Source organism: Electrona antarctica (assembly GCF_951216825.1).
Source record: "Electrona antarctica genome assembly, chromosome: 6".
NCBI lineage: Eukaryota > Metazoa > Chordata > Actinopteri > Myctophiformes > Myctophidae > Electrona > Electrona antarctica.
Genome location: NC_136811.1, coordinates 14493380 through 14518341, shown reverse-complemented (window position 1 = coordinate 14518341; position 24962 = coordinate 14493380). Strand labels below are relative to the sequence as shown.

Below are 24962 nucleotides of genomic sequence, written 5' to 3'. Positions count from 1 at the left end.
CGCACGCACGCACGCACGCACGCACGCACGCACGCACGCACGCACACACACACACACACACACACACACACACACACACACACACACACACACACACTATTAGTCTGTTAGTTTCATCAGAGAGGTCAGAACACAGTGTTTCCTGTAGCACAGCTGCCCCTGAGTACATTCAGGCTCCAGTCTCTTGTTCAAGGGCCATTCAGTAGTACTGGTGGACACCCTGGATGTGATAGCTGTCAAACCCAGTTGCTAGCTCACAACAGGAACTCTCCCTCCTGATGGCACAGAGGATACAACCGGCAATGAGCCTCTCTCTACCTCTTTCTTTTCTGTCTGCTTTTCAACATGCTACACATTTCAGCTTAATGCAAAGTATGTTCTAACCAAAAATCTAATTTTATTACATTCAGGTGAACTTTAAGCTAAAGCAGCTGATGCCGACAATTAGCCTCCTCCTAGTTGGCAGCAAGTCACTTAACCTGGCCTTTTCTGAATGCCTGACTTGGGGTGGGGCTAATGGAGTGTTGGATATACTGGACTAAGTTCCTTGTTAATTTCCTTGTTCTTTCATCAATGAATAATGAACACGGAAACTCAAATGAAAGCACATGTGAGAATGAGAAGACGCAGGTACATTGAAGCCCCTGGTAAAGTGCATTTGAATTTACATGTGTGTTTTTTGATGGAGAGCCTGCTGTTATAGTAGTATATTTATTATTGGCTAAAGCTCCTTTACCCCTCCTCCTTCTTTCCCCTTATAACTTTCCTGATGATCCTACCTCTCCCCCTTTTTACTTCCTTACCGGAGAGAGGTGGGTGTCTATGTTTGTTCTAACGAAATAACAAATCATTATTTTTACAGCGTCATTTTGTCGCCCCCAGATTCATTATGTTTTAATTCAGCATTTTATGTGTGGATTGTTTTATATATTGGCCTCTATAAAGTTGTTTTTGAGTGGCTGTCTGTCCTCTTGTATTTTATTTGTTGATGCACACAGACCTGTCTAACCCAAGGGGCCAGTGAGGCTATTCAACGTTGAAGCTCTGGGCCCTAGTGGTAGGAGGAGGGACTACAGGCGGACCCGTGGATTCATGACCGGGAAACCCTGTGCAGCTGGGCTTTAACATTGAGCGCTCGGTTGCACTTCCGCAGACGTTCTGAGACGGTACTTCCGGCAGTCTTCCGGGTGCTTCAAAACGCCACTGAGCAACTTCCACTGACATGAATAGCTGGGGGGGCGGAGCTTCGCGCCAGTTCAGTCTCTATCCTTTTATATACTCTATGGTCTAACCTAGACCATGTCAGGTATGTATTTTATTTTATTTTATTTTATGTATTGTGTAAAGCACTGGATCTCAAACGTTGGGTCAGGACCCCAAGTGGGGTCCCACATTGATAACTGAAAAAAGAAAATACCCATTAAGTCTGCTTTATTTGTTTTGAAAATGTGTGAATTTCATTTTCTTATTGTTCTTTTTTAAGTAAGGTTGTGCCTGGCAACATAATATAGGGCAGGCTATATGCTCCCATTTACAAATGTGTAGCCTACACATTTGTGTATTCAAGTATGTTGAATACACAAGGTGGAATGGCAGCTTTGTAAATACATTTTCTAATAAGCATTCCTATCCAAAGATACGTATGCTTTATTTTAAAATATCCTTTAGGCCAACTTTATTGCACAGAAAATCAAGTGTGGGGTTGCCAAAAAATGGCTCCCATAAAATGGTGTTCTAGTATAAAAACGTTGAGAACTGGAGGTTTCAATACCACATTGTGACAGACCTGTCACAATGTCATTTAATGTCAGAGAGAATAAACGGAAACCACGTCCAAAGAGAGATATTTGGGTGTACTGTTCTTCCAAACACAACGCACATATCCGTCGGTTACATAAGGTCGCGCAAAAAACTCAAACTTATTTCTGCCAGTGGGTCACAGTGGTCACACACACACACACACACACACAACACAAGATAACAGGCCAAGGTCTACGACATAGCAAAACATCTGCAGGTCGCTGCACTGCCAACTGCCCTACCCACACTCTCCATCGACTTTCCTTTCTAATATTAGACTGCGCAGGTTTACAAAACAGCACCGCTGCTGTCAGTCACAGAACCAGTTAACTGTCAGAGAGCACCATAAAAAGCCATGTGCCCAGCGCTTCTATTTAGCCTTTTTCCTGGCGCGACCCCCATCTCCATGTTTTAAAATTCCTTCCCTTCATCGGTGTGTTTCAGATTCAGGCCAACCTTCGCGTGTTTTGATCCCTTGACCTCAATGATCCACCCAACCTCGTTTGATGTAGTCCCTAGCTGTCTCCTACATCTCTTCCTGTCCCTCTATCACTTTAAGCCCTTATATGTTTTCCTTCTCTCACCTTCCCACTCCACACCAGTCGATCTGTCTGTTGTTCTCCCTCTCTGGGTCAGTTTCTATCTCCAACATTCTGTCTTTCTCTGGTCCTGTCATCTACAAAAGTCCTGTCCTACCGCATCCCTTCCCCTCTCTCTCTATCTCTCTATCTCTCTCTCTCTCTCTCTCTCTCTCTCTCTCTCTCTCTCTCTCTCTCTCTCTCTCTCTCTCTCTCTCTCTCTCACGCACACACACACACACACACACACACACACACACACACACACACACACACACACACACACACACACACACACACACACACACACACACACACACACACACACACACACACACACACACACACACACACACACACTCCAACTTCCCTCAGTATTTGTCCTTCTCAGTCTCTCACTTTGCCCCAGCCCCCCTTATCATCTCTGTTACTCTCTCTCTCTCTCTGACCATTCCTATGGTTTATCCCCTCTTCACTGATCTCCCTTCATCCCTCCAATCCTCATCTGTTCCCCATAGGAGCAACAGAGAGAGACAGAGGGAGCGCCAGAGAGGAATAGCTCCATGCACTCTCTGTCTGTGTATGTGTGTATGTGTGTGTGTGAGATACAGAAAAGTGAATGAACGAGAGAAAGTGTTGTACAAGAGGAGGTGAACTTTACAACAGCAAACGCAGGCCTGCTGAAGGAAGTAGTGAAAACTACACAAGAGGACTTCCACACATTGGTGAGTGAGTGTTGTAGATGTTTATAAGACTATAATTGCTTTCAACGTGTATGTGATGCTGCTTTTTCGTTGGGACGTGCTCATTGGACGGGCACAATTGTAAGGGTTTCGCTTGATTTAACAGAATTCATGAGGAATTTATCTTAGACGTCAACACGATTCTTAAGGACCATTCAATTCCCAGGTTGAACAACTTTTGTATCAAGTCAAGATCAGGTGTAATTAATTCAGTTGAAGAGCGCACACAAATTGCATCAAGTATCGGTCATAAATCAATTAATGATTTTATCTCCATATGAAAACAAAAAACAACATGTTGATTAATTTTTCAGGGTTTTCTTTTTTCCCGGCACCTTCATGAGGTGCCATGACACCTTGGAGAGTGAAGTGTACAACCCATACCTGTATTCATTATCATTATCATTAACTTGACTTGGTTTAACTCTGTTTAACTCTGAGGTGATGGAATAATTCCCCTTACTCCAACTTAACTTGTTATATTTTTTTATGTAATGTGACACCGCAGAGGGATTTGTGTGAATGATAAGCTTTTGTTTAGGTTATTCTAATTCTTTTTTTCTTTTTTTATAATTTTTATCCCACGATTTTGTAACCCATTTTCACCCCTGTGTCAATTATCTAATGTGATCAAGGGCTCTACACACCCTCCGCCAACCTGGGGAGAGCAACAGACTTGAACTCATGCTTCCTTCATTCATGAGTTATTGTAATTCTTAATATTGTATTGACACCATCTGTATGATGAAACAATTTGTAAATTCTTATTGTACTATTTGATAGCCCTAGTGTTCCAGTTTATTATTTCCATTTATTATGTGAAACCAAGCAGATAAGAGCTTAAAAGAGAAAAGTCCATCAACCTATTTGATCTAATAATCCTTATTGCGTGAAGGATTTGGGGATTTGTGACTTTTTTCCTTTCAACTTGGCCAAAGGAGGCAGGATATTTAAGACTTAATTGATACAGTAGATGAGGGCATTCGGTTTCAAACCACAGGGACAGGGCACATCCCTAATACATCCCGTCTTCCATTTCCACACAGTGCCACCTCTCGCAACCTCATACTCACCCCTCCATCACCCTATCCCTTCTCTCTATCTGCCCCCTCTCCCTCCCTCCCTCCCTCCTCCATCTGCCCCTCCCTTGTTTTCATCCCTCTATCTCCCCCACCTCCCTCCTTTCGTCCCTCTTTCTCTCTCTGTCTCTTATCCAGATGCAAAGAGCAGTCAGTAATCGGATGAGAGCAGATTTGATCCAAAAGGCCTCCCTTAAAATCTCAGCCACTCGGATTTAAATCTCTCCACCACTCTACAGCATCTCACTTCCCCATAGACCCCTCCCACTACTCTTCCCTCTCCCTCCCTCCCTCTCTCTCTCTCTCTCTCTCTCTCTCTCTCTCTCTCTCTCTCTCTCTCTCTCTCTCTCTCTCTCTCTCTCTCTCTCTCTCTCTCTCTCTCTATCTATCTATCTCTCTCTCTAGCTTTGTCTGTCTCTGGCTGCGTTAATGTTCCATTCAGCAGGCAGCCACACACCCCCCCCCCCCCCCTCCCATCCCCACGCGGGCGGGCATTTTAATCACACGACAAAGGCAGTCCCATGAGGGACAGAATGGCAAGAGTGCTGCATCACCGTTTAAAACCATGGTTTTTAACCAGTGGTCCTTGACGGGATTCCAGGTGGTCCCCAGCTAAATGATGGAAAGCTGGTAACCAAATGGACCCTTTGAGGCTTGAACTCTTGAGAGTGTGAAATGAAACCAAATGAGTGCAATTGTTAAACATCTGCATTACTTAATTTATAATGTCTACACAATTAGAGAATGTAGAAGAATTGTTATTTTGATCAATGTTTGCCTGTTATCTCTCCTAATGGTACCAACATCAATACAGCATGGAAAATCCTATCCAAAATATTCATGAGTCATGGGTCTGAGAGGCTAAATGTCATCGCATGGTGGTCCGTGGCTCAAATGGCGAATAAATATTGGGCCTTTGTATTAAAAGCCAATTAAGGTGAGTCACCTGAACAACCAGCTCAGTGGCCTTGTGGTTAGAGTGTCCGCCCTGTGACTGGGAGGTCGGGGTTCAATCCCCGGCCGGGTCATACCAAAGACTCTAAAAAATGGGACCCAGTGCCTCCCTGCTCGACACTCAGCATCAAGGGTTGGATTGGGGGTAAGTCCCTGCGACATACTAGCGTCATGTCCAGGGGGTGTACTTGTACATCAATCTGCCTCACGCTACAGAAACAGGAGATAGGCTCCTGCCCTATGGGCCTCATGGCTCGGCAAGGCTACTTACTTACCTGAACAACAGCAGTCAGATTTCTCCATAAGTGATAGAACTTTATCTAAATTTCCCATGTGTGTTGATTGAATTGAACTAATGGCTCATAGTGGAGATTATGGCATCTATGGCCAGCCCTGGGTTAAAGTTCTCATTTCAAAACAAAAGGTCCCAGCCAGGTTTGATTCCTATTGAAGCCACGTAGGCTATCTGGCCCAAATGCCCTTAGCAAGATACTTAACTCTCATTTGATCAAACTCCCCCAGGGCTATATAATGAAATCTTCCCAAATGAAATCTACCTCATGTAATTTAGACATCATTCCCACCTGTCTCCTGAAGGAGTTACTACCATCGGTTGGTCCCCACATTGTGTCACTAGTCAACAACTCCTTGGTCTCCGGTTCTGTTCCCTCATTTTTCAAATCCGCCATAGTCACTCCTCTGCTTAAAAAAACCTATTTAGATCCCTCCGCAATGAACAACTATAGACCCATCTCGAAAAGGTCGTTTTTAGTCAACTCACGAATCACCTCAGCAATAACAATATCTTCGAAAAATTCCATTCCGGCTTCCGTCCCATGCATAGCACTGAAACAGCCCTCCTGAAGGTGTCAAATTACCTGCTGCTCTCCACTGGCTCGGTAGTTGTTTTATCCTCATGCTGTTGGACCTAACAGCTGCCTTTGACACCATCGACCACGCTGTTCTCCTAAACGGTTTAGAGACAGTCGTGGGTATTTCTGGTGTGGCACTGTGTTGGTTCACTTCCTATCTAACCGACAGACACTTCTCGGTAGCTATCGGTGAGGTGTCTTCATCCCAATCCCCCCTACATTGTGTGGTCCCCCAAGGCTTGATCCTCGGCCCCATACTCTTCTCCCTATATATGCTCCCCCTTGGTGATATAATCCGCAGCGAATAAAGAGCAACATTTTTGGCAAGTTTTGTGTGCGGGACCCTTCTTTGTTTTTCAAAGTACCCTTTTAAATAATCCGCAGCTACGACATCCAGTTCCATTGTTACGCCAACGACACACAACTTTACCTACCAAAAACCCCGGACAACAAAAACAGTGTAGCCACCCTTCATAACGGCCTAATAGACATTAAAAACTGGATGCTAAACAACTTCCTTCAGCTTAATGACAATAAATCAGAGGTCTTAGTGTTTGGCTCCCCCTCGCCAGAGCCCAAATTGAAAACAACCCTGGCCCACTACATCCCAACTTAAAACCCACTGTTAGAAACCTAGGTGTCATCTTTGACCCAGACCTCACATTCCAACCTCATATAACCACCAAAAATGAAATCATCCCTCACCACCTCCGACTTAACAAAAGTAGTTCATGCCTTCATCTTCTCCCGCCTAGACAACCCTAGACTAACTCTCTCTACTCCGGTCTCTCCAAAAAATCCATCCACAGTCTCCAATTAGTCCAGAATGCTGCCGCCCGTCTCTTAACCGGTTCAGGAAAATACGATCACATCACACCTATCTTAGCATCCCTGCACTGGCTCCCGGTTGAATTTAGAATACAATTTAAAATATTACTCACCACATGTAAAGCCAGGCTAGGTCTCGCTCCAGCCTATATTTCAGACCTGTTGCCCCCCTACATACCAACTCGCAGTCTCAGATCCTCCAATCAGGCACACCTTGCCCTACCAAAGGGGCCCCTGAACAAAACTGGGTGCACAGCCTTTGCCTTTAGGGCCCCCACCCTCTGGAACGCGCTCCCCCTGGAAATCAGGCTCGCTGAGTCGGTTCCACGTTTTAAATCCCTACTAAAAACTCATTATTCTAGACTAGCTTTTTACCCTAATCTTCCTTGATTGTGTTTATCTCTGCTTTAGCTTACTACTATTTCGTACATAATTGTTGGTATTTGCATTTTGTTTTAAATTTTCCTGCTTTGTGTGCTGTTTTCTTGTATTGTTCCTTTGTTGTAAAGCACTTTGTAACGCTGTTTTGAAAGGTGCTATATAAATAAAGCTTATTATTATATTATTATTATTATTTGGGCCCCGACATTTTGTCCTTCTACACTAAAAATATTCACTGAAACTACGAGATCCACAAGCTCACAACGTGTCGTGAAATGTTGTGAGCTTGTATTTTCTATTTTTTTCCAAATGTTGACCTCAGAATATGGACACTATGATTCAACTGGTTATGCAGAATGTTGAGAAAGCAAATCTCTTTCTTCCATGCTGGCCGGAAATCAAACTAAAAGTATCTTAGTTAGATAGAAAATAGGTCTCCCAGCAATGACTGCAAAATCAAATGTCTTTATTCCACAGAATCCTTCTCTCCTCCATCACAAAGCTTCCACTCCTCTTCTTTTCAAACAAATTAGAGGCAAATACACATGGTCATGCATTTTGCCTGCATGGGACATTCAAATAGAAAGAGAGAGAGAGAGAGAGAGAGAGAGAGAGGGATAGAGAGAGAGAGAGAGAGGGATAGAGAGAGGGATAGAGGGATAGAGAGATAGATAGATTGCTCACTTACAATAAGATCAAGGAAAATATTCCAACCTATCAGCTCTCAAGGTAAGATAAAGGAAATAGCATCATAACAATTGATAGCAATCAGCAAATGCAAATTGTTCGAGCATAAGATAATGTGCTATTGCGGTGGTTATAATGCATTTCTTTGATAATGAAGTCATGAGCATAATCTCATTCTGAAATCATTCTGTTTAAAGTAGGCTACCAATGCGTCCTGAATCAGTTGTGTCATCAAAGTCAACTGTGCAGCATTGTCGAGATTGTACCTCACAAAGTTGAGTATCTCTCACAATTTGCTGGCATTGCGTTTGTCGAACTGTATTAATTTGTCCATTAACCACCCATTATGGTTGAGCGGAGTGCCTCAGGGCTCTATACTAGTGTATTTTCTGTTTTCTGTTAATAGTCGCACTGCGAATGCTTTCCCCACAATACGGATGCTGGGGCTTAAGTGGTTAGGTGATTAAAGTGCATTACAATGTGCTTTACATTCACCCATTCACACAGACAGTGGTGGTAACCATGCACCTGTGGGAGCAGCTCATTGTCACCTGCTCATTGGGAGCAGTTAGGAGTTAAAAGTTCATTGTCACCTGCTCATTGGGAGCAGTTAGAGGTTCAAGTTCATTGTCACCTGCTCATTGGGAGCAGTTAGAGGTTCAAGTTCATTGTCACCTGCTCACTGGGACCAGTTAGGGGTTCAGTGTTTGCTCAAGGACACTTGAGCCAGGGGGGGAGCCGGGAATCAAACAGAAGGTGGCTCTTTTACCTCCTGCCGCCACTGCCACCCTTTAGAATCGCAGGGCATTTGCCATTTGTCACACTGTATGACTTTGTCCATTAGGTGATTGGTTGATTGTTAAACGTTGTTCAATTAATCCTGACATTGCCAAATTCAATAGCCAAAGCCATCAACAGTAAGAGCTTTTTGGAGAGGTGGTAGGCACAGACAACTTGACATGGGGGGGACGACGACGACGATGTGACGATGTGAATTGATGTGAAATGATAGTTTTGTGAGTATAGTGATTATGGACTATACTATACTATGACCGGACATACTGAATTGCATTTACAATGTGTTTTCATTCAAACAACAAATGCATTTTTGTGTGTATGGCTATACTGTATGTGCATGTTTGCGAAGGTCTGCAAAGCAGTTGAGGACCAATTTGAATTGCAAAACAGAGCTTCGTTGAGAAGCAAAGATCAAAGCTAGAGAGGGTACAAGTCTTCAGGTACATGCAGGTAAAATTCCATATGAGGCAGCCAGTGATGTAACCTTTGTATATCAGGCATTAGTAGGAAAATTGCTTCAGTTAAGAAGTATAGGCTACACCAACATTACAACAAGCAAACCAGAAATGCAAGGGTCAGAGCCATAATGCTAAACCAACAAACCTGTCATTCTGCAAGAAAATAAGTGGAAAATTCTCCCAAGAGCTAAGGGTAGAATCATCTCTTTTTTTGTAATCGAATAATAATTAGAGTACAAATCACAAATTGGGAAAAGTTAATTCAAAAAGTTAATATTTTCTTTTGTCTTTCTTTTTTTGTCCTCCCCCTCTTCATTTCAGGATTACATCACCTTGCCTGCAATCTGTCTCCATTGGTGACAGTGCCTGACAAACGTTACCATGGCCGAGGCAAAGGAATTGGAGGAACTGCGAAAGGAGGCAGAAAACATCAAAGAACAGATAGTAGTCAGTAGGCCAAGCCATTATCATTAATAATGACATAACATTTAACAACTTTCCCAGTCAATATATTGTCGGTGTCGGCCGCAGTTATATTCATATTCGTATAGTTATTATTTAGTCACAAGCTCTTGTTGATACTTTTCACATTCAACCTGCATCCCTATTTTGGGCATGACTTTTTTTCTTTCTTGTTTGAGGGCTATATATGCCCAGCTTTTCGTGTTTGTGTAAACAAACAATTGAAGACAAAAGTGAGGACAGAAAAGCGAAGACGCAAATTGTGATTGCCGGAATGACATTTGTGATGATTTGATTGGTTGAGCACGGAATGTGACAAATAATGATGATGTATGATGGTAAGAGCGCACCTCACTTCACATGGGTGTGTTTTTTTTTAAATAGCCGTTAGTCGTTTTTGTATACTAGCTAATAAAAGGCTTAAAATGTCCGTGCTGCTCCAGTGTCCTCTCCTCCTATAAAATAGTAGTCCGGTAGTCAACAGGCTTCTTTTGTTTAAAGTGGGAAATTTGCCTATAGTTTTTTTATTGGCCTAACATATTGTCTATATACATTCATGAATCCACTTGCTGACCGGCTGTCGGTATTGAGCTTTTTTTTATAGGGGGATATATGTGACCATACCATTAACAACCTATAAGGCAAGATTTTCAAAATGTCATTATGCTTTATGTAGCATGTGACATGTCAAACTAGGGGGTTTTCATGATTCTGAATCCATTCCAAGCATTGGTTTTGCACAAAAAACACTCCTTGGGCTAAAAACGGCCATAGCCACTTGCTCAAATGTGCCCAAAATGTGCTGACCTCATCACAAGGCTGCTGGACTATAGACGAATTCTAAAACGGGTCTCATGGTCGTAGCTTACGTATTTCCTGTAGGCGGACTCGACGTAGCTGCGGGGTTTGAACCCTCAGCAGGCGCATCTCTTCTACTACAATGAACGGTATGTTAGTCTGCCTCAAACGTTACTCTTTTACCTGCTTTTTACTAACACTAACATTACAAAGATGCCCAGAACATCGAGATGAACCTGTGTAGTTTATGGCTGCTCCAACAGTAGTGGCAACATTCAAAAATAAATAAAAACGGAATGTCGAAATATCCACAGCGGTAGCTGAGACCAGAGCCATTGAGTAATGGTTGAGACGAAGCAGTGAAAGGTCCTGAAACATACATAACGTCAGTCTTACCCAATACCCAATCGTTCTGTTTCGCTGCCGTACTTTATACCTCATACTAAGCATTTACATGGTTCATCTCGATGTTCTGGGCATCTTTGTAATGTTAGTGTTAGTAAAAAGCAGGTAAAAGAGTAACGTTTGAGGCAGACTAACATCAGTCACTCTACCGTTCACTGTAGTAGAAGAGGTGCGCCTGGTGAGGGTTTAAACCCCGCAGCTACGTCGAGTCCGCCTACAGGAAATACGTAAGCTGCGACCATGAGACCCGTTTCTGAATTTGTCTGGGCATTCATTTATGTAAAGAAAAAAACTAAAAAGCATGAAATTGAGATACAAGGTTTCTGGCCGGTAGCGATGATATATATTTTAATCGCTGTGTATTTCAATACCTGAATGCGTTCCTGGGTCAATCTCTATAATGTCAATGCATTCATCATTTGATGACATCTTATCTCTCCACTCCCTCCTAAAACATTATTCATAACCCCATTACCCTTAAATACACCAAACATAGTTGCTGTTGTACGCATTTAGTATGGCAGCCAAGATCAATATTGATAATAATAATCAAGATTGGTGTGTGTACTCTCTAGGAACACCGTAAGACATTCCTGGACACCACACTACAGGAAACATCAGGTGGTGTGCAGATGGTGGCAAAACTGGCACCTAAACCCAGGAAGACACTAAGGGGCCACCTGGCCAAGATCTACGCCATGCACTGGTGCGCCACCGACCCAAAGTAAGCCACTGAGCAGCACCACCGAGCAGCACTGCAGGGACCAGTTCCTGCTCTATATGGTCCGGGCCTTGGTTAGGGGCACGTACTGTCCCCAACATGCAGGGCCGGATTTACCACTGGGCTAGGGTGGGCTGCAGGCCATGGGCCTCCGACTGGGAGGGCCCCCAAAACAAGTATTGCATTCCAATTCAAGTGATATTTGTGATATTATTGTATATTTAGTTTTATTAGGGTGATTATATACAAAACATTCGGCACTGCCGACATGTATGTCTTTGGAGGAAACCCATCTGAACACCATGGTGCAAACGGCTCACAGAGAGTCTGCCCCAGTTGGGTTTGATCCCAGGACCTTCTAGCTGTGAGGCAGCAGTGTGCAGTGTGACCCTGTTTGTGTACTTTTACAACCTCCATCAAATGGTTTACTCCTTCATACGTCAATTTCAAACAAATCTCGCTTTAACTGTTATCAAAATTAATCATATCTAGACACCATCCAGATGACTTGTGTGTCAGATATAAAGCGGCGCACTGTGATACAGGTAACTACAGGTCATACATCATGGAGAGAGTTCTAATTGGATAATTGGATGTGTGCAGTGATCACACTGCTGTTTTATTTGGACGAATGAAGAGTAGGGAATAGTCACACAGCGCGGCGGTTTTGTAAAGTAGCATTACACATAAGTAGATGAACCCTTAAAGGGGCATTCCACTCATTTTCAACATTTTACTATGTCATTAATATACACAGAATGGGGGGACTTTTTTTATTATTTCCACACAACAGCTCTAAGGTATATTAATGACATAGTAAAATGTTGAAAATGGGTGGTTTTCCCCTTTAACTCCTCCCGACAAGCAGGTTGGTGCCTTGCACTCTGCGCTTGCACTCTGATGTGAACACGGGGCTTATACAGATTAGAGAGAGTTGCTATAAATGCAGTGAAGGCCCAAAATACTTGGAGGCCAGTCTGTGATGTCAATAAAATGATGTCAGTGGGGTGCGGGCGTTATTAAAAGACAGACGACTTAGATGAACTTTTTAATCCCACGGAGGACATTTTCCACAGTTTTCAGTTGCACCCAGCTGATGGCTGCTCAGATGATCACTCAGAGGGGAGCATTTACAGATTATCGTATGTGTGTGTGTGTGTTGCTCGGAGACACTTCGACACAGATCAGGACCGTAGAGGCGAACCGGTGACCTTCTGATTACCAGAGCCTCTCTACGCACTACTGTACATCAAAGCATATACAGTTGGGTGCCACCGATATTGTCCCTTATCATTTGACCCATTTAGGCCTGACCTCAAAATTTTTAAAAATCCTTCTAAATCCTCTGTTTTCTGAAATAAATATTTTCACGATTTTTCAAAAATAGCAGACCTACAAGCTATGAGCTTGTAGATCTGCTATTTTTCAATAGCTAAATTATAACATAATGTTTAAAACACCAAAAGGGGTTCCCGCCCAAAATGGGTTAACTGTCCTTTTGCGCAGATCACGCAAACCTCAACAAAAAGAAAAGGACAATATCGATGGCCTCCAACTGTAGTATTTGGAATCACAGCAGATATACTCTTGTGGGATTTACTGCTGAATTCACTAAACACCATTCTCCCTTTCTCTCCTGCTTTCTCATTCTCTCTGCCCCTTGGTCATCGTCCTGCTGTCTGTACCAGGTTGTGTGTCAGTGCTTCTCAGGATGGAAAACTCATTGTTTGGGACACCATCACCACTAACAAGGTGAGATAGAGATAAAGCTCTATCTTGCAACTGTAGCTAAAAGGTGTGATTTCGATGTATGGTCATTTATAACCACAGCTGATTAGATTATAGATATAATTAGATATAGCTGGTGATCCAATGGTTGGGGGTGACAGGATGTTATACTGTGACTTTATTGTCTTTAAGTATAATTTGTCATTGTAGTGTGTGTGTGTGTGTGTGTGTGTGTGTGTGTGCGTGCGTGCGTGCGTGCGTGCGTGCGTGCGTGCGTGCGTGTAAATAGACACTGATAGACACTAGGGAAGTTCCCCTCTGTTCATTTATTACAGGAAATTATCTCTTTGAAATTCTGTTGGAGTGTGGAGTGGAACCAAATTAGTTTGTTGTAACACAAACCTCTGGTGTCTCCAAACAAACTCATTTGTATACAGAACAGACAGCGGAAAATATGAGCTTCATTCAATTACTCTTGAACCAAAGTACTTTTGGTCCAACAAGCATTCAGCAAAAAGGGGAACATTGTAGCGCATTGGCAGCATCGTATGCAGTTGTAGACTTGCCTTTAGGTTACAATACAATTACCAATAGTAAGTGGTATCACGATAATACATCATCAACAGTATAGCATCACAAATATTTAAGAGCAGAGCCCATGAACCTACCAGCTATGCAGATTTCTCAATATTGTTTGTGATGTCATTGTCCTATACAGTGGCGTGCACAGACATTTAGAGGGGCAGGTGCTCAAGTTAAAAAAGGGCACCTTGTGCAGCGCGTGGAACCGGCCGGTTGCCTTAATCCATTTTGGGCGGGAACCCCTTTTGGTGTTAGCATTATGTTATGCTTTAGCTATTGAAAAATAGCAGATCTACAAGCTCATAGCGCGCCACCGAGTGGCGCGCTATGAACTTGTAGGTCTGCTATTTTTGAAAAATCAAAAAAAAAGAAGAAAAAAAAAATCTTTTTTTTTCAAAAGGGCACATTGCCAAAAGGGCAGGGGGTGCTCTAGCACCCCCTAGTGTCTATCTGTGCACGCCACTGGTTTTTTCATTCTAGCCTTCAGGTTCAGTGAGGTGTTGCTTGAACACTGACAGATTAAATATCTCTGTGTTTGTCCACAGGTGAACGCCATCCCTCTGAAGTCGTCCTGGGTGATGACTTGTGCCTACGCTCCTTCAGGGAACCTGGTGGCCTGTGGAGGCCTGGACAACACGTGCTCCATATACAACCTCAAGGGCAAGGACGGCGTAGTCAAGGTCATGCGCGAGCTGGCTGAACACACAGGTACAGTAGGAAAACTACAGAGTAAAGAATCGGTCATACAACCACAAAATCATTCAATTTAGAACTACAATCCCTCATATCAAGATATGGTCCACGGGTCCCGGCACAATTCCAAAATGCTCATTAATTCACCAGCTGGCAACTGTACTATTCAACGTTCACAGGCACATGGTTTATTTATCATTGTTTAATGCTCATCAAACCATTCATGTGCTGGTATCTATTGAAGGGAGATCCTATGGCAGCATGGTCAGGCCCAGCCGCCCAGGCCTGTCATCGCTGATTAACTCACAATATATTGTCATTTACTCAATATAATGTTTCTGTGTTGCTCAGGTTACCTGTCCTGCTGTCGCTTCATTAGCGACAGTGAGATCATCACCAGCTCAGGTGACTGTACTTGGTAAGAATACATTATAAAAGCAACGTCTATATACCATACTGAATTATGGGATATTAATACAAACTATATGCGATGCTTTGTTTTAATGCTGTGGTATCTTTTCATTTTGTAAGTGTTAAGTGTTTTCAAACAGTGAGTGGATATCTCATTTTGGAACCAAACAATTGATATCTTCCTTCCTGTGCCCCTCTCTCCCAGTATTCTATGGGACATTGAGACAGGACAACAGAAGACTGTATTCTCTGGTCACCTAGGTGACTGCATGTCGCTGGCCATGTCTCCAGACTACAATGTTTTCATCTCTGGGGCGTGTGACTTCACAGCCAAGCTGTGGGACATCAGAGAGAACCAATGTAGAAACACATTTCCAGGACATGAGAGTGACATCAATGCCATTGGGGTGAGGGAAGGAGAGGATGTCACCTTTTCTCCTAAAGCCTACGTTTTTCACGTGGGCACCGAAAATAGCAGATCTAGAAGCTCCCAACCCGTTGCGGTGCGACATATTGAGAGCTTGTAGATCCACTTATTTAGATCTACTATTGTATTGTTTTGTACTACTGTAAATCAGGCATAGGCGACATAGGGTGCGTTCAGATACGCGCACCGGGAATGTGCTCAGTTTTTTGAGTGTGCTGGGCGGTCACGTCACAGAGCGCACAGAGTGTGGCTTATTTACGAACGACCAGGCCCAGTTAAAACATGGGCCAAGGTAAATGATGAACACTTGTATGGTGATGATTTAGTATATGAATGCTTCACCGGGCGCGTCAGCGTCGCGTCTCCGTCACCGTCAGGGAATGTTCCCTTTTTAATCAATGAAGGGTGGCTCCACTGCCCGCGTTGACGGAGACGCGACGCGTGCATTAAAATTGAACCGGTGCGTTTTTTGACGCGACGCAGACGCAACGCAACGCGTCCGGTGGAGCCCTGGCGTTAGCATTCGCCCTCACACACAGAACAACCCCAACTTCTGAGTAGGGTCGGTCAGTGCGGGCACACAGCACACCCGGTGCACAGCACACCAGATTTTCGACCCACCCAGTGCACTGAATAAACGAACGAGAAGAGGGCACACCAGTGCGCTCAAGTGCGAATTTCCGAACGCACCCCTAATGGCATTTTTTGTTGTTTTTTATTTAGTTGTTTATTGCATTTTATTTTCCCCCCACAAACAGTACAACAGAACAATACATGACAACAACAAAAAAACGTAATAGAAAACGTAATAGAAAACGTTTTGGGTCAAGCTCAACATTTATCAATAATATCTTCTGAATCTCCCTCCTTACATCTTCCCAGAATTCTTTCACTCTTGGGCATGCCCACAAACAATGGAAAGTGAACCTTTGTCATTTCCACATCTGATACAAGTAGGCTATCTGGAATATCTGCACTAAAATGATTTAGTTTCTCTGGTGTGATATACACCCTCATCAGCCAATTATATTGCAATACTTTTAACCAAGTGTTACCCGTCTGAGATTGAGCCTCCATAATGGAAGAGTGGAGCACAGCCTGTACAGGCTGTGCTCCACTCTTCCATTGTCAATTCCTCTTGTAAATCAGACTTCCATGCATTGAATCTAGACTCAGAGGTTTCAAGAGAGAATTCTACTAACATAGAAATCAGATATGATGCCTTTTATTTTATTTTTTTTAAATGGGTTTTTTGCGGCTTTCGCCTTTATTTTATATTTTTTATAGAGGGACAGACAGTAGGAGGGATTCCTTAATGGCCATTTAATTCACCACTTTTGTCGTTATAGTTGTGTGGGTGGATTGAATTGAATGGTACATTTGGATTATGAGTTTGGTGTTGCATAAGAAAGACACTGACACTGTTGCATAAGATGTACTCGAGTTTAAAAATTGGCATAGTGTGTGTTGCCCAAACAATGGCTCGGGACCAATTTTGGGGTCACAGAGACCCAATTTTTGAAAGTAAATATCCCCCTTGTTTTTCCTTTTAGGTTTCCTACATTTTGTTTTATTATTATTTATTTACGTTTGTACGTTTTCCGAACTTTGTCCTGATGAAAGTAAAAAGACGTGGACAGTGTGCGCCCGCTGGCCAGCAGGTCTCTTACTTTGTATGCATTTGGACCTTCCATTTGTCCTATATGCACCTGTCTTTAATCTCTTTGGTGTGCATGGATCGGCCCTTTTTTATTATAGAAACATTCCACAAAAATGTTTTTCCCATACATAAAAAAGAGAGCGAGAGACAAAGAAAACGTAGGCCTAGTGAAAATAGCAGATCTACAAACTCACAATGCATGCGGCTATTTTCACTATTTTTGAAATAGGGCTTCAGTTATTCATTTAAATTGTATACGTAGACATCAAATCTTTTTGGTCTCAAGCTGAAAACATTCAGCTTGAGAGCACTAGACTAGACAAGCAATTCTTGTACAAAAAGGTGCACATTCCGGCGTTTATCACACCTTGTCCTAGTTCAATTAGATTATATCAGGCATAATTGTCCTCCATGCACACCACAATAACCTGCTTCAGTACATAATATTTGTTTTTGTTTGTCCCTTTGTTCTCCCTCTCCCCCACAAGTTCTTCCCCAATGGTAACGCAGTGATCACCGGCTCAGATGATTGCGCCTGTAAGCTGTATGATCTGCGGGCTGATCAAGAGCTCATCACCTACCAGGACACAGCCAACATGAGCGCTGTGACCTCCCTGTGTGCATCCATCTCCGGACGGCTGATAATAGTTGGCTATGACGACTTCAATGTCAGCATCTGGGACACGCTGAAGGCCGAGAAAGTTGGTGAGTAAACATGGGGAAACTGAGAGGAGAAAAAATTCAAAATAAAATATTTTAAAGATATATTTAGCTTAAATGTTGATAGGAGCTGGATTGAGCTAACAATGTGGTTCATGAGCTTTTTTCCTGAGGAAATCAGAGGACTTACAGAGAAGGTTACAAAGGACATCAAATATATTCTAATTTGATAAATTATTCAGAAGGTGAAAATATTAAATAGACCATACATTAGGACATAATTTATGTCAAAGCATTTGGACATGCTTTTGTCCAACATAGCAATAGTATTGAAAATGTCTTTTCAAAATGATATTGAATTGGAGTGTTGAAGAACCAAATAATATTAGATTATTACACTGCACCCTCCTCATCTCTTGTCCATTTTATCTCTGCTGATATTCTACTCCAGGGACCTTTTCTGGTCATGACAACAGGGTGAGTTGCATCGGAATGAATATGGACGGAAATGCTATCTGCACAGGATCCTGGGACAACTTCCTGAAGATATGGAACTAAGGACTGGTTGTCCACCAGCGGGCGGAGAAGATAGTTTGGCATGGGGAGGGTTGGTGGTAAAGGGGTTTGTGGGGGTGGGAGTTATAGAAGAGGGAAGAATTGGATTGGAGTAGGAGGTGTTTTTGTTGTGCGACTTGTGCCAAGTCCTATTTCAAATGTCCGAGAAGGGTCATAATTTAAGGGGAAGATTCTCTTCACTCTACTACATCTTTCTCACACCTACTTCTCAAGTTATAGGGGGCAAATACCAGGTTTATCCTCAGTGGTGATTTTATGTTGGTTCAAATCCAATCCAGTTGATTAAGATGTTCATTTCTTGTAGCAATTGGGAGGAAAGCCCGATGAGAACAGTTGCCAAATGGAAATGGTAGAGATTGGTTGAGACTAGAGTTAAATATACATATGTCCTGTTACAGACAATGTAGCTTAATTCACACCAGTTGTGTTGTTACATTTTATATCAACCACAAGTTACAAAAATCTGTTGAAATAGATTTCATGGAGCATTTCGTTTCCAACAGCTTTTTTTTTTCCTCCTTCAGTTTTGGTAGATTTCCCTTGATTTCCTTATGTTTACTTTCTCTATACATTTTCTAAATTACATTAGGATGATTTAGTCTGCAGGTGTCTGTTAGTGCTCATGAGTTGTTGTTTTTTTATATATATATATATATGTGGGTGTGTTTGATAGACCACGTTTACTGAGTTGGGGTTTGATAATCTCTTTGCCTGCCCTCTCCACTAGCTAGTCATAAAAACTGCTTTCAGTAAACCGTTGGGATTGACAGATGGGATAATCAAATGGATCTTAACGGTTCACTGAGCACTTAGAAGAAAGAAAAAAAGATAACCCATCTTTCAGCCAGAGAACATGAGTACTGGTATGTACTTTGTGCAAATAGCAGATCTACAAGCTCATAGCGCGCCACCGAGTGGCGCGCTATGAACTTGTAGGTCTGCTATTTGTGCATTGATGCTAATGGATACTGTGCACATGAGAAATACAAGTCTGTATGTAACAGCTTACCTTTTCCTTTATGCACAGAACATTTTGATCTACTGCATTGATGGTTCATGTATACAGTATACACAAACTAATGTGCTTAAAACTGTCTACATTACACCAGCTCTTTGCTAGATTTTTGGACTGCCTTTCTAATATTGGATATACACTGTCCATAGTAAAGCAATAGTACCTTTCTTAAGACTTTATAATAAATGTGGAATTCTTCATTAAACATGACTCTTGCCTGAAATAATTTCACTCGTTAACATTGCATCTCAAGTTTGACCAAAGTAAGTGTTCGGTAACAACTTGGTAATTAATAGAAGCTACATTTGATAGAAGCCATCAAAACAGCTAGGCATCACATGTTTAACATCTCATGCAACTGCTTAGTGTGTATTGCATCTGCACATCTACTCATTTCTGTGCTAATATTTTAAATGGTCCTTTAATGTTTGAAGCATCCATCTTACTATGTGTGCTTAAAGGACCACTTCACCACCTATCTTCATACTAGGTCCTCACTGATGATAAAATGGCACCATTTTTTTCTAGTCCGTCTCATAAGAGGGTTGTGGGCAGTTCAGAAACCCGTCCACCAGTGACATCAATGGGGAATCCAAGCGAATAGAAAATGCAGGCTTTCTAATCATGAAAGGTTGCAATGCGAAAATGGAAGCCATCGTCTTCTTCACGATAAAAATCTAAACATTTGTATAAAAAATAAAATGCGATGTCACTGGTGGACGGGTTCCTGAACAGCCCTCCTATGAGAGACAGAGTAGGAAAATGTTTTGCCATTTTATCATGATTATTAGTGAGGACCTGTTATATGAAGATAGGTTGAAAAGTGGTCCTTTAACTTTAAGTTCCCAGAATGTCAAAATCAGTACTTTATAACTTCGAACTGAAATATCAAAACTCTGCACCGTGCTGCCAACTGTTGTTTTTCCTATCTGGATTTGTTTTTAAGTGGTACCCTAGGCATTTATTGTAATATTTATACACAGACTTTATCCTTTGTTGCTCTGCTGTGGGCTACAAGGTATGCAAGTAGTAAAGTAGACAAGAAAAAAAACACATTTCAAACCACCCTCAGAGTCATAGCCTGGATAAAATGACATGACAAATAGGTATTGTACAAATTAAAAACAAATTCTGCATTTGTTGCCAAGTAGCATCAAATCTGAAATCAAGCAAACGAAAGCAGAACCAGAAACAATTAAAAGAACATTTATATTTATTTACAAAAAACAAACAGACTGCAAACAAAGATGACTTTACACAATGACATATTTAAAAGACTTAAGATTAAAGTGGCAGGATTCTGTACACATTGTAGTGCCATGCCATGCATAGCATTTGCATCATCTGTTCTCCTTGTCCAGAGAGACAGCCAGGGTTCTGCGGTCCAACTGTCCAAGCCTCTGTCTGTCTGGGGTAGACACCTTCACTTTCATCTAGAAGGTGAGAGGAGGAAAGAGTGTGTGAGGTGGGGAAACACATCAACTTAAGAGTTTATTGGCAATGTCCCAGTGCTCAACGTGCCAATCTGCTAAGGAGGACATGTACATTTGTTGGAATGTGCTGTACTACCTGGGCAGCCTAAACTCTAGAGTGCATGACAATGTTTTAGTAATTCAAATGTGTTAGTATTTGTGCATGCATGTTAGCAGTTTAGATTTTGCTTGTCCTCACCATGTGTAAACTTGAATAGGGTGACACATCCAGTTACCCAAATATTTCAATACAAAAAAAATATTACACATCAAGTCACGTATAAGCATGCATACCTGGGATGACTGCTCCCTGGGAGAGTTAGTTTCTTTAAGAATCTGCAGTGGGGATCGGCCTTCACCTGAAGGAGGAAGAAGGATCAGCATTACCAACACTGATTCAGCCATTTTCATTTAGGATGAACACCAGACAGTTTAGCCAGAGGTTGGGGAATGAAGAGGTCATCAAGTGTATTATAAGGGCACAGTCACACCGAACTGGAATTTTACATTTGAGAGAAAAAAAATATAAAACTCTGCTCCCATTGAAAATAGGTAGAAATTAAACGTCAGTGCGACCGTGCCCCAACAGTCACATTTGTTACAAATTGAAAAAACAAAGCCACAAACACGAAACTTCCTGCACGCACCTTTATCCTTGGGTTTAGTAGACTGTCCCCTCGTGTCATTGAACACATTCTTCACAGCCACCCTGACAGCGAGAGGCGAGGAACCTCCCTTGCTTCTCCCTGCTTGCACTCCTCGGGCTCTCAGCCCTGTAGCACCAAAGCCCTTCCCCAGCCACTGTGGTTTGAACACGACCTGGCTGGGGCTCTTTGTCTTGAGGTTGGGGCAGCGGAGACCCTTACAGGACTGTACCTCTTGAGGGCTTGGGGTGGGGCCAACAACAGCTGGAGGCTTCAGGGTAGTAGTGACAGTAGTCTGGAGCTCAAGGGTAGTGGGCATAGGTTGGGCCTCAGGGGTAATTTGGGGCTCAAGGACAGCAGGGGTAACTTGGTCCTCAGGGACAATTTGGGGCTGAGGGGTAGCATGTGTAACTTGGGGCTCAAGGGCAGCAGGGGTAACTTGGGCCTTAGAGACAATTGGCTCAGGGGTAGCAGGTGTAATTTGGGGCTCAAGGGCAGCAGGGGTAACTTGGGCCTCGGGGACAATTGGCTCAGGGGTAGCAGGTGTAATTTGGGGCTCAAGGGCAGCAGGGGTAACTTGGGCCTCGGGGACAATTGGCTCAGGGGTAGCAGGTGTAATTTGGGGCTCAAGGGCAGACGGGGTAGTTTGGGGTTCAAGGGCAACGGAGGTGTGGGGCTCAAGGGCAGCAGGGGTAGTTTGGGCCTCAGGGACAATTGGCTCAGGGGTAGCAGGTGTAATTTGGGGCTCAATGGCAGCAGGAATAGCTTGGGCCTCAGGGACAATTGGCTCAGGGGTAGCAGGTGTAACTTGGGGCTCAAGGGCAGCCGGGGTAGTTTGGGGTTCACGGACAACGGAGGTGTGGGGCTCAAGGGCAGCAGGGGTAGTTTGGGGTTCAAGGGCAACAGAGGTGTGGGGCTCAAGATCAGCTGGGGTAGTAAGAAGCATGAGGGGCTCTGGTACAGTGTCTGACTCTTCTGTTTCGATGGAGGAAGACACCTGTGCCTCTTCAAGCTGCTCAGAAGAGACTGAAACTTCTGTCATTGTAGGCACATCAAGCTGGGCAGGAGACTGGGGCGATGCAGGCTCATGGGTGACTGAGGCATGGGCGTAGGAGTGGTCAGGTCCTACCCTTGAAGTCTCCACCGCAGCCACCGGAGATGGACTGTCACAGTGCACCTCAGCAAATATGTGAGATGAAGCTGCCCCTTCATGGCAAGTTATCAGGCTCATACTCAGCCTCTTGTGGACGGGTGACTCTCTGGCCTCTTCCGCCTCCTCCAGGGTCAGGTCAGCCTCAACCTCTATTTGGAGGTCCTCAAGCAGCACAAAAGGACTCATGTCACCCGTGCTGAGAGGATGAGTCTTGACTGGTGTGCTCAGGAGGTTAGCATGCTGGGCCATGGTGCCAAAGTTCTGGGGGGGCTGGCAAGCCAGGAGGGGCTTCATGGAACCCAGCTCCCCATTCACAGTGATGGGATTTTCCTCCTCTACATTGAGATTGGATGGTTTAGAGAACCTGCCAGGAGGAGCAACGGACACGCTGGCCGCCTCGTTGTAAAAAAGGATGCCCAGCCGACGAGCTAAGGAGCCAACTGTCACTGCAAGATAAGAGTTGAGATGTTACAATCTGTACTAAATGCTTTAGTGCCACATGGCAAAAGCTCTACAAACAGTACATGTCAGTAGAAACTGCATTTCTACAAAGTTGGAAAGTTTTTCCACTAGGCTAATTATACCTTGCATGTCATCTCTCACAGGCGTACGGGTAATTCCAATTGTAGGCGACCTGGGATCTTCTGAAGGCAGAGCACATCCATTCGTCACCACTTTTGAAGTTTCAGAAGCTGCAGCAACCTAAATAAAGCACAGGCCAAAATACTTTATACAATTGTATTAATTACATTTCAATAATTACATTTCAAAAAGTAACAGACAAGACAAACCATCATCACAACTTCAAAGAGTTAAAAAAAAGAAGAAGAAATGTATTAAAATAAGGGTTAATAGCTCTATATTCTTATAGGAGTGTTTGTTCAGGAGTCTCCATTTCTCCTTCCTTTAGTGAACAGAAATAAGCCTTTTCAGGTCGGGATACCCATGTTATCCAATCGTGATGTATTCCCATGCTTTTTGTTCTTGCTTAATGTAAATCGCTCTGGATTAAGAGCGTCTGCTAAATGCCTAAATTGTAATTGTAATCGGGAGAGAGAGATACTTGCAGACTGCAGAGTACAGATTGCGGTTTTGTTTATTAAAGAGCTGGAGAGACATGGAGACCCCCATTACTGATTTTTTTGTGTGTGTGTTATTATTAAACATCTCAGGGCTTTACAATACTCACTGGTATTAATCAATCACCTCCCGGAGCGAAGCAGTGTTGTTGACAACCTAGCTTGATAATATGAATTATATTTTAGCAATAGCAACAAGCCAAGTAAAAATGTACCTGAATGGGTGTACGGCCAATGTCCGTTGAAGGAGAGCGTGGATCAATCAAGTGAGCGAGTCGCTCATTTCTGATGCGCTGTACTGTTGGGTCTGGTTTTGGCGTGGAAGACACGGCCAGCGTGCTCTCTCTGGACAGATTGGATCCCATGGTGGATTTAACAAGTTACCTAGTGCAAAATATGGATGAAAAGTCAGCCCCGTCGACGTTCAGTTAACAACAACGAAGCATCTTTAATGCTAACCGTTAGCAAACGCTTCGGGCTAAAGCAGTAAAGTTGCTCTCCTGCAGAAAAGTTGGTACGACGTTTTAACATTTTAATGTGATGCAGGCACTTTTGGGTTGAATAGATTTTCCTCCATGTTTTGATTGATTGAAATTTTTATTTCAAAATATGGCATGCAGAATGGGTACATTTCAAAAGAAAACACAAGTCAATACTAAAACTGTTAGGCTACTTGTGGACGAACCATAATAAAGCATTACACTTGTTTACTTTACAACAGGGTCCACCATTTAGCAAAAATACTTCTTACCTTAAAAACGTTGAAAACGGGTTATCTTTTGTGTATTCGGAGTCAGAAAAACGTAGTCGACAACTGCCTCAAGTTATGCTACTGCCTCACACAAGAAGAACACACAAGCAGTCTCTGAGTCAAGCACTAGATTTAAAAGGCAACTCTTGTGCATGTTATTTTCAAACCAACCAGTCAGCGTACTCCTGAGAATTCCAGTTACCCACCTCCCAGCGCTGATTGGTTTACAACATTCAGGAAGTGAGAGGGAGGGACATATGTAAATGTAATTTAAATGATAACGTTTGAAAGTGTTTGGGTTTGAAACAAAACAGCCTGCTGTTATCACATTATGAAATGCAATTTTGAAAACCACGTGATCATAATACATAATAGTGGGAGTGGAGCACTTCTATCACACACCAAAGGAGACATTTGTCAGTGTACCTGTGATAACATGACAAATATAAAACATGACTTATATATATATAATATTTCTAATAAAATTACAAATTAGGCTTGCAAAAAGTGTAAGGGTGCATTTCTATTCAAGTGAGCTGTACCAATT

General features: G+C 42.9%; 2 protein-coding genes across 3 annotated transcripts; one reads left to right on the top strand and one right to left on the bottom strand.

Moving 5' to 3' along the window:
* Positions 1–2798: 2798 nt before the first annotated feature.
* Positions 2799–19163, top strand: gnb3a (guanine nucleotide binding protein (G protein), beta polypeptide 3a). The gene is made up of 9 exons (XM_079503526.1): positions 2799–3107; positions 9500–9625; positions 11419–11567; positions 13253–13316; positions 14420–14582; positions 14919–14985; positions 15184–15385; positions 17554–17770; positions 18177–19163. The coding sequence occupies exons 2-9, from the start codon at positions 9560–9562 to the stop codon at positions 18281–18283; spliced, it is 1035 nt and encodes a 344-aa protein (XP_079359652.1). The 5' UTR covers positions 2799–3107; positions 9500–9559; the 3' UTR covers positions 18284–19163.
* Positions 19164–20506: 1343 nt separating this feature from the next.
* Positions 20507–24571, bottom strand: cdca3 (cell division cycle associated 3). 2 transcript variants are annotated; one of them, XM_079504150.1, is made up of 7 exons: positions 24416–24571; positions 23880–24048; positions 23170–23287; positions 22136–23031; positions 21436–21805; positions 21083–21147; positions 20507–20749 (listed from the first exon to the last, which is right to left on the bottom strand). In XM_079504150.1, exons 2-7 carry the CDS (start codon positions 24027–24029, stop codon positions 20657–20659), a joined length of 1692 nt encoding a protein of 563 aa, XP_079360276.1. In that variant the 5' UTR covers positions 24030–24048; positions 24416–24571; the 3' UTR covers positions 20507–20656. The 2 variants fall into 2 exon arrangements, with proteins under 2 accessions (XP_079360276.1, XP_079360275.1); XM_079504149.1 differs by having other exon boundaries at positions 21436–23031.
* Between the last annotated feature and the right edge of the window lie 391 nt (positions 24572–24962).